Source organism: Thunnus albacares, chromosome 21 (assembly GCF_914725855.1).
Source record: "Thunnus albacares chromosome 21, fThuAlb1.1, whole genome shotgun sequence".
Lineage (NCBI taxonomy): Eukaryota > Metazoa > Chordata > Actinopteri > Scombriformes > Scombridae > Thunnus > Thunnus albacares.
The window spans coordinates 786,907-796,906 of NC_058126.1; the positions used below are offsets into that span (position 1 = coordinate 786,907).

Sequence of the window (10,000 nt, forward strand, 5' to 3'; positions counted from 1 at the left end):
ATGAAGTTGCTACAGTACATTTCTTAGCTGGATATAGTTTCTCTACGGCACTAAATGTATCTGACAGAGTAACTACTGACTTTACAGATTAGGACTTTACCTACAAATTTGATTATATGATGATTTTAAAAATATATACATTTATATAGATGAAAACAGTGTACAAAGTAGTCCAAATTATCTCCATATGACCATCTACACGTTTATGTTTCAGCCATAATATAATATAAAACTTTAAAAATCTGAATGTGTGGAGTTAGAAAGAAGTGATGTTAGCAGACCTTTGTAGCTCCTCATCTCTAGCTAGCAGCTCCAGGCTACATTAGCAGCTACTAGCATAATACACCACAATCTGTGCAGTGGAGTGAATGGAGTTGCGTTGCATTGTGGGTAATGTAGGCACCAGGTTTTGACAGGAAAGAAGAATGTGTAAAATAAAAAATATGATCTCTCTGGTTCTATCCATCGTGAATCTGACAGTGTTATAGGAAAGCAATGCTGATTGGTGGAGTGCTCTTTAGTTATGCATTCATGACGCCAGCTGTATTACTGATTCATACAGATCATTTTAAAAAATTATATAATGGAAGATAATTCCAAGAAAGGCAGTAAGAGGGTTCATCCTTCAACAATGTCTTGTTCAGAGACATTTCAATTGTAGAGCAAAAATACCTGCTGTGAGGTGCAGCCACAGCTGCTTCCTGATGTTCAGCAGATAGAAGGAAGTCAAATGGACTCCAGGAAAATGTGAAAACAGGAGGCAGTCATGTCATGTTTATCACCAACAATTGTAGCAGCACTAGCAGGTGATACAGGAAGTTCAGTAGTTCCTCAAATCATAATGGTGACAAGCATCTTTCCTCTTAACTTGTCCTTGAGAAAGACAGTCCTCCCTCCTCATTTCTCAGTTTGTACATCCTCGATTCCTTTCCTCGCCTCCTCTCCTCTTAGTCCCTCCCACCTGAGAAGTGAGCAGAGGAGTCAAGGCAACAGGTATTTAACAAAATAAGACATCCTTGCTTCAGAGCTGTCATCTTAAAGCAACGACAGTTAAATATGATCAGCAGAACAGTATTCATGACAAATTATATATTTTAATTCAAATCACAACTTGGCATAATGTGAAAAGAATGTAGGGATGTTATACATTGTTATTTTTTATGTAACACACATACACACACACACACACATATATATATATATATATATATATATATATATGAATAAATGTATGTCACACCTTTTTTATGACTTCTGCAAAGGATACACCTGTGCATCCTCGCTCATAGCTCCTCCAGCAAACCTCCTCTCTCCTCGAGATCCATTTTAGGAATTGATGCGTCCTTAAACATGACACGCTGAGATTGATTTCCGGGTCACAGACAGGAGGACGGAGGAGACGAGGAGGCAGGAAATAGAGAAATGAGAAGAGCCCACTGTATGCCTGTTGGCTCATGATCAGCACCTCTGACCTCCGGTTTAAGCACCAGGAATGACTATGGGTGCATCCCAAGTCTCTTAAATTGCATCCACGTTTCCCTCCCAAGTTTTATGTTTTATTTGTTTTCTGATTCATCATATAGTTAAAAATCAGGTAATTGTCGGTCTGATCAACAAAAGAATCATAAACAACTTTCTTCATTTATAAGAAAGATATAAGAAAGTTTCGGTCGGTTTCTCCCGGGAGCCGAATTACCCGCAGAGGTCTCCTCCTCTCCAAAAACAAACGTACACGCAGATTAAAATCTTTAAAATACTAATTAAAGCTGTTTCACATGTTTCTCTTACGATGTTTGGTGACCACCGGACTTCCTGGAGGGGCTGTTAGCCGAGCTGCTGCTAATGTTTGTCCAGTTTATTTCTCTGGTAACTTAAGATCCAGACGTCCAATGACTAAAATCCTTCTTCCAGCTAAAAGATATAGTTAAAAACCACCTAAATTTATCATGAAAATGTGGTTTAAAACTGAATAAAAGTCCATTTATAACAGTTTGTGTGGAACAACCACAACGCCGATGTATTATCTTGTATGTGTGTAAGTTACTCTTTGGTAGACGCCATTGTAGCGGACAAACACAGCGCCGCCGTATGCATCTTGTGTGTGTTTACTCTTTGGTAGAGGAGGTATGACGCCATCGACAGGCGACCAAATGAAACGGTCCGTTACTTTGATTAAATTACAGATTTCTCTGGGTTTGAACATTGTTGGAAACATTTGGGATAATGTAAGTACACAACTCAACAACATATATAACATAGGTCTAGTTGTTTTTAGACATTTTAATGTGGAATAATTACATATTATAGCTTTTAATCCAACATGTAGTCAGACTAAAGGCAGATGTCTAAATTCACCAGTGTCACATTGTGAGGCTAAACTGCACTAATGTGCACATTTAGGTGTAGAAATCCTGCAAAAATCACCTGCAGGACTTTAAGGCATTTTAACCTCTTAAACTCTGGTTTAACTTTTAAATACCACAGTATGTACTTTAAATGTATTTACTCTACAGTTTTTTTTCTTCTGACAGTATCGTATACAGTATATTGTACACCAGAAGGCGGGAGGAGCAAACAGGGAGGAACCCTGAAAGTGAAAGTATTCAGTCAGACTCTATTTTAAAGTCAACAGAGCAGAAGGAGGAAAACAGTCTGAGGCAGGGTGAGTGTTAATATCAGAGCTGCAAATAATGATTACTATCATTATTGATCAATCTGCTGATTATTTTACTGATTGAGTGTTTACGTCTTCAAACGTTGTTTCCTTTGTTCTCTTCCTGAAGGCTGTTCCATCAACGCAGCTAAAGGAAGCTGCGCTTACTTGAAAAAGTCTGGCTAGACTTAACGTCAACTTTCACTGGAGGCTGAAGTCGTTCCACTAACGCAGTTTAGCTTCATCTAGTCAACGTTAACTCTAACCAGGCTGGAATAAACTTGAAGTGTGCGCGTGCACGGAGTACATAAGCAGCCCAGAATAGTCGATAATTGAAAAGATGATACTGTGTCGCAAAAACAAGAGCAAACTAGAGCGGTGGTCTTCTCCGCAGCACAACAAACCTGCTGATTAAACTATATGAAGAATATTTAGGAGTTTTCCTGCAATTTACTGCTGCAATTAACAAGGCGAAGGAGATGGCTTGGCACAAAATTGATGACAGATTAAATGCCAACCTGCAGGCAGATAGTGATGGTCTGAAGGTTAGAAGAGCGATCTTATTATTAGAAGTTTGACAGTTCAATCCCCGAATCGAGCTTGGTGAGTCCTCATGGGGAAAGTGAGAAGCAGCGCTTCTCCCTGTTCATGGTTTTATCTTTATTTGTTGATAAATGAGCATTCAGATCAATGACTGTGGTTTATTATCACCAGGCTAGATAATATCAGATGTATATTTAAAATTATGGTGTCGGCAACTTAAGAGAACTTTCCAACATTATCATACTCTTTGACACATTTTCTCTTTTATAAGCATCAATGAAAATTAAAAATTAAGTTGCAGTTGGAGATAAAGAAACTAAGCAGATTATTATCATAACCTTTTCTTTTTCTTTATTTCTCCTGCAGAATACCATCTATATATTTATTAGCCTACATGATTATAAAGTTAGTGAATTTTATTGACTGTTTCAAAAGTACAGTACAGCTGTTTCAAACGCAGTGTGCACATTGTTCGTTCTGATTTTTGCCAGTGACAAGTTCCTTCTTTTCCCCGGCGGCAGTGACTTTCTGTCTCCGTCATGATTTCAGTGTAAAGTACAAAAATAGATTTACGTAGTTTAAAATGTTTTTCCATATGTTGTAGCTGATCACTATAACTGTGATCACTATAAATGGCTTCCACCTACATTTAAACACAGCAGAAGGTTCATGGTTTGGACTTTATTTAATTTTCTTTTTATCTTCACAGCTTGAACAAAATGAGTGAATGAATAAATAAATAACTTCAAAATAACACTGGCACACTTCTATTTCTTTAATTATAAATGCTAAACTTTTAAAGGAAACGCCTCACTCCAACACAGGAGTGACCATGAATAAAATGGAGGTTAGATTAAGTATATTTGTAAAAGTCCCTCACAGTTCTTCTATTTTATGTTTCCGAACACGGACAAGTGATGCGAGTGTGAAAAGACACTTGATGGAACCATCTGTTGAGAGTCTGTTTCTGTCCGTCGGACATTCTTTGACGAGCAGCTGAATTAATCTTGATGTTTATCTGAGGTCTGTTTGTTGGATTTAAACCAGAGTCAAAGTTAATCTTTGTGATGGCTGGAAAACACACATGGTTGTAGTTAAAGTCATGTAAACCATTAATAATAATAATAATAATAATAATAATAATAATAACTTTATTCATATAGCACCTTTCATACAATAAATGCAGCTCAAAGGGCTTTACAACAAAAATTACATGACAAGGACATAAAAGAACATAAAGGCATGTAGAAAAAAAACATTGATGTAACATACGATGGAAAATAAAATATAAAGTGAAACTAAAATATATAGAATGCATAATAATCAAGGAATAAGATATGATAAGAACAAGTTAAAGCATAGAATGTATAAAATGAATTAAAATATAACATTTAAAAGTGCAGCAGAGAGCGAGTGGAAAGCCATTTAAATGCTTGGGTAAAGAGAGGGTTTTAAGTTTTCTTTTGAAAGTATCTAGTGAGCTGCTTCCCTGATATCTATCAGTAGTTCATTCCATAGTTTGGGACGTAATTGACAAAGGCTGCATCACCGATCTTCTTTCAGCTGTCGGTGGAATCTCCAATAAACCAGCAGCAGATGATCACAGTGTTCTTAAGGGCAAGTTTCTAAACAGGGATTTGGTGATATAGTTAGGTCCTTGCCCATGAAGAGTGTTGTATGTAAGGAGGGGAACCTTAAAGTCAGTTCTAAATGTTACAGGAAGCCAGTGCAGAGCAGCTAAAACTGGACTAATGTGTTCTCTCCTCTTGGTTCTGGTTAATTGCCGAGCTGCAGAGTTTTGAAGGAGCTGAAGTCTCTCGGTGTTTTTTTTCGGTAGGCCAGTAAAAAGAGCATAACAGTAATCAAGTCGGCTTGAGATGAAGGCACGAGTTAGTTTTTTAGCATCTTTTTAATGTATAAATGGTTGTACTTTTGCTGTTTCTGAGGTGAAAAAATGATGTTTTCGTCACCTTGTTGATGTGTGAACTGAAGCTTAGATCTGAATCTAAAATAACACCAAGACTTGAGACCTCAGATTTAATCCAGGGAGTTAATTTCCACAGATTATTAAATAGCATTTCTCTCTTTGTTTTGGGACAGACCAGAAGGATTTCAGTTTTATCCTCATTTAACTTTAAGAAGTTATTGCTCATCCCTTTATTTATTGCTAATAGACAGTTGGTGATGGAGTTAATAGCTGCAGCATCATTTGGTTCTGCAGAGATGTACAGTTGTGTATCATCGGCGTAACCATGGAAACATACATGGTGCTCTCTGATGATGTCATGGACCAAGGCAGCTGTCATGTTCCTCAGACACATGATCTCCAAGACTGACGTAAAACTTTCTCCCTTTGATGTTTGTTTTGAACCAGTTTAACACACAGTCAGAAAGACCAACCCACCTTTCAAGATGATTGATTAGGATGTCATGGTCAATCTTATCAAATGCTGTGCTTAGGTCTAAGAGGATAAGAACTGACACCTTATTCTCATCATAGTTCAGTCTGAGGTCGCTGATGTTGTTTTGATGTTTGTTCTAAAGACTGACTGACAGGAGTACTTGAGAAGTACTTGAGAAGTACTCCTGTCTTGCCATGTGTACAGTTTTGTTATAGGCAGTTATGGCTTCTTTGTAGGGGAGAACGGGGTAACATGAGCCACTTTTTACATTTGATGATTTTACTGAAAAATGAAAGTGTATTTGTTTCAAATAATAGTTATTATATATACCTCAGGTTGTTGTGTACCCATGGAAATTAAAACAAGTTATCTAATTATTATGGTTTAAGAGCAATGAGCCATCAAAAAAAGTTAGTCCAATGGCACAACTTACCCCAAGGTAGGGGTAAAATGAGCATGGGGATGGGGTAAATTGAGCGCTCTATGGAAAATAGTGCTACCATGAAATACTGATATAAAACTACACACAATTAAGAAATTAATTATAAAATTTAAAATAATTTTGAACTTTATTAATGCCATCAATTTAACAAAGGCAAAAACTTGTACTTTTAAGTAAAATCATATGTTTGTGTCTTGTTGTTCAACATGTTACCTAAACATTTTCAATAAAGATTAAACTGTGATCTTTGTGTGTTACTGTAGCTACAGAAAGAATGTGTGTAAATGTGCTTTTGTGTATACAGATAGGTGACAAATTAAAGGAAAAACCAGTACAGGTCTGAGTGCTGGACCCCTACAGTGAGGGGGTCTGGTCCAGGTCTGAATGCTGGACCCCTAAAGTGAGGGGGTCTGGGGGATCTGTTATGCTGGCATGGTTTGGGTCCACTTGTCCCCTTAGAGGGAAGGGTCACTGCTAATCAATACAAAGTAGTTGTGAGTGATCAGCTTTATCCTGTGATGAAACATGTCTATCCTGATGGGAGTGGTCTCTTCCAGGATGAATCACATGTTATGACCTTCACAGTCACCAAATCTCAACCCAGCTGACGTGTTAGACAGCGCTCTGCATCACCATCATCATCATCACAACACCAGATGAGGGAATATCTTTTTGAAGAATGATGTTCATCCCTCCAGAAGAGTCCAGAGACTGTTGAATCAATGCCAATGTTTATTGAAGCTGTTCTGGTGGTCCAACACCTTACTGAGACACTTTATGTCGGCTTTTCCTTTAATTTGGCACACGTCTGTATGTACAACATGTTTGTTTGTGGCTTAAACTTAACATTAGTCAACAATCAGGTATTTATTCATCAGCATTGTAGCACTTGTAACAGGGATCAAACATGAACAGGGTCTCTGATCTCTAGAATATCAGAAAATAATTTTTGGGGTTAAATTGAGCCATTGACTCAACTTGCCCCAACATCACTGGCAGGTTTTACCCCACTACCTCCATTTTGACCAAACTGTTTCACACAGTGGCTCAGATCCACAGTTATGCTGAGTTTATGACCTTGTTTTGTAGTTTACACTGACTTAAATTAACATGTAATAATGCCCAGAACTTATCTTCTTTAATTAAGATACAAGACTGATAACTTGATTAACATGATGAATTCACTTGGCATGACAAAAATCTTTTTTTTGCTCTGGTTTGCTGACCACTCTCTCCATGTGCTTGAGTCCAAGATGGATTGAGTAATGTGAACTATACTTTCTTAACTTGTGGTCACATGATTACTTTTGTTTATGGTTACGTAGATAAAGGGGGTGGCGCATTTTACCCACTAGCTCTGTTCACCCCGTTCTCCCCTATATATCACAGTGAACTGTGAGCTTAGTTTTCCTCCATTTTCTCTCAGCTGCTTGACAGTTTCTCTTGATCTCATTCACATTATTATTGTTTAACCATGGGGAGATTCTGTTGGTCCACCTTAACTTTTAGTGGAACAACAGTATTTAACACAGAAGACACCACTGAGATTTTCTACGATGTCATTTAGAGAGCAGTCATGACTGTGGCTTGAATGATCTCATAAGATCAGAATTTATCATCTAAAAGTCTCTTTTGAACTTTAAGTTCCTTTTTTTGTTCTAGTTAAGGTTATCATGGCATCAAAGAGTACACAGTGATGGTGAGAGAGAGGTAATTCAGTTACTGAAACATTATCCAACATCATTGAAACATTAAGAAGCTTCTAAGTTGAGAAGTACGACTGGGTTTATTATACTCTGTATGTGTGTGTGTCTCCAGTGTGTAGATGTACCTAATAAAGTGGCCGGTGAGTGAATGTGTCCAGGCTCTTTGATTCTGATGGTTCACATGTCACATTGACTGGAAACCAGAGGATGAGCGGTTGTGTGGAGGAAGAGAACAAATCAGAGTCTCCAGTATCCACCTGTGTGTCCAAACATCATCCTCCAGACTTCAGTGATGAAGCTGGACCCTCAGACTTAAAATAAGAGACTGTTTCTACTGAAAGCAGTTCAGTAATTTACCTTAATGTGAGCAGGAACATTTAGCATTTTTTAATCATAAATTCAACTAACTTTGGGACACAGGACAAGTCCAGACCATAACCCTACTTGTGTAAATTAACTCAAAGCTGGAATGTAAAGTCCGGATGATGATTAACAGCTTGTGGTTGTGTGGAATCACCAGAGATAGAGTCTGATTATTTGAATCCTCTTCATAAGACAGTCCAGATAACTGCTGTGTTTGTGTTTTTTCCTACAGGGAGGAGGACAGACAGAATAGCGCTACACCTGACCGACATAAAGGTTGTGAGTGTTGAGACCAGTTCAAAGTGCAATCGTGACGTGACAAAATACATCTAAAAGGCCGCCGTTCAACATCCAGAGTCCTGACAGTCAGTCAGCTCCATCTGCCACACTGTGAAACCATGTCGAGTAAGCTGATTATTGTGCTTTGAGTTTTATTAAAAGAATGATAAAAGTTCTGTTAGCACCTCCTACATGCTACAGAGTTCATTACAGCCACAAGATGAACAAACACTCTTATTATTTATCTGTTTTTGAGTTGTACCAGTAGTGGAGCTAAACATGTAAAGTTTGTCCTGAGGGTGGCGCTAGAGGAAAATCAAAAGGGTTCATCATCTGGGGAGCATGAATGTGTTCAGTAAATTTCAGGGAAATATGATAATATATAATATATTGTATATTAGTGGAATCTGATGGTGGCACTAGAGAAAAGCTCTGAGATCCTCTGGGACCATGAACAGCACATTTAACTTTGTACAGACACTGTGAACGTTTGTATTGTGACACACAGTTTAGATTGTAATTGTGTTTAATTTCAGAAAGAAAAGACATTTTGAAGCAGTAGTGTGTAACTTATCTAGAAATTAGGATGCATAAAGAGAAAGACAGAAACAGAGATTAAAAGACATTGAAAGAATCGGTTCTCCTCCACAGTATTTGTCCAGGTTTAGACTTGTGACAGAACAATCCATGTCATTTTCTCCTGTTCAGTTCAGGCCTGACTGCCCGTTAAATTCTGATGTTTCTTGATACAAGTGTGATTTTGTCCTAAGAGGAAAGTTCAGGAGGTCACATGTCGTCAGGATTTATTTATCTATATTTCTTATATTTTCCTTTTCTCCTCAACTTAATATACTTAATAGTGAGTTTAAACAATTTATATCCTCTAGACCCCACCCTACTCCTCATAGAAGCCCCAACTAACGGAAAGGAGTCACAGGCTACATCCACACTGATATGTTTTAAAACGCATATGTTTTGCTACATTTATGTGGACGGACAGAAACAGAGACTTTTGAAAATGATGACTCAGACACCCACATTCGCTTCCTGATTAGGTCTTATCATCACAACGTATCCTTCTCCTGTCACGTCACCCTTTCCTGGAAGAAAACAAACAACAACCTTCCCATGTGTTACTTTCAGTAACAGTTCCACGTCGTTGATGGTCCAAGCAAAGAAATCTCTGGTCTTATTTTTTACCGTTGCTGTTCTTCCTCCATAGTACTGTCTGCAACTAAGCATCCAACCGCAGAGTAGACAATCTGCTTCCTGTTTACACCGGCATGCGTATGCCCAGTGTTTGTGAATGGTCATGATGTGTTTCAGGCGTATGAACGGAGATTATTTCTGAAACAGTGCTAAAACACTTGTATGGACAGAGATCGTTTTTGTTTAAAAATGCTGTTTTGAAATGAAAATGTATTAGTGTGGACGTAGTCACAATCCCTCACTGCCTTCCCACCCACTAACACTGACAGTTGTGTTGGATGATTTGACCCATCTGAGAAACTGTTTTATTCTTCAGTGACCAGACTGAGTGTCCTAGAAATCAAATAAAATGAGCACTAACATTATAATGAGATTGTTGTTAGTAAAATATATCTGTTTTCAC

The 10,000-nt window shown here is 37.9% G+C and overlaps 1 protein-coding gene across 2 annotated transcripts in view; it reads left to right on the forward strand.

Moving 5' to 3' along the window:
- LOC122972279 overlaps positions 1-10,000 on the forward strand; it is an 18,590-nt gene that overhangs the window by 4,146 nt on the left and 4,444 nt on the right. The window contains exons 1-2 of one of the 2 annotated variants that reach the window (XM_044339280.1): positions 2,601-2,662; positions 8,342-8,514. In XM_044339280.1, coding sequence (XP_044195215.1) covers positions 8,508-8,514 — 7 coding nt within the window. In that variant the 5' untranslated portion in view covers positions 2,601-2,662; positions 8,342-8,507. Of the gene's footprint in view, positions 1-2,600; positions 2,663-8,341; positions 8,515-10,000 lie in introns of those variants that run through there. The other variant, XM_044339279.1, reaches the window with a different exon arrangement.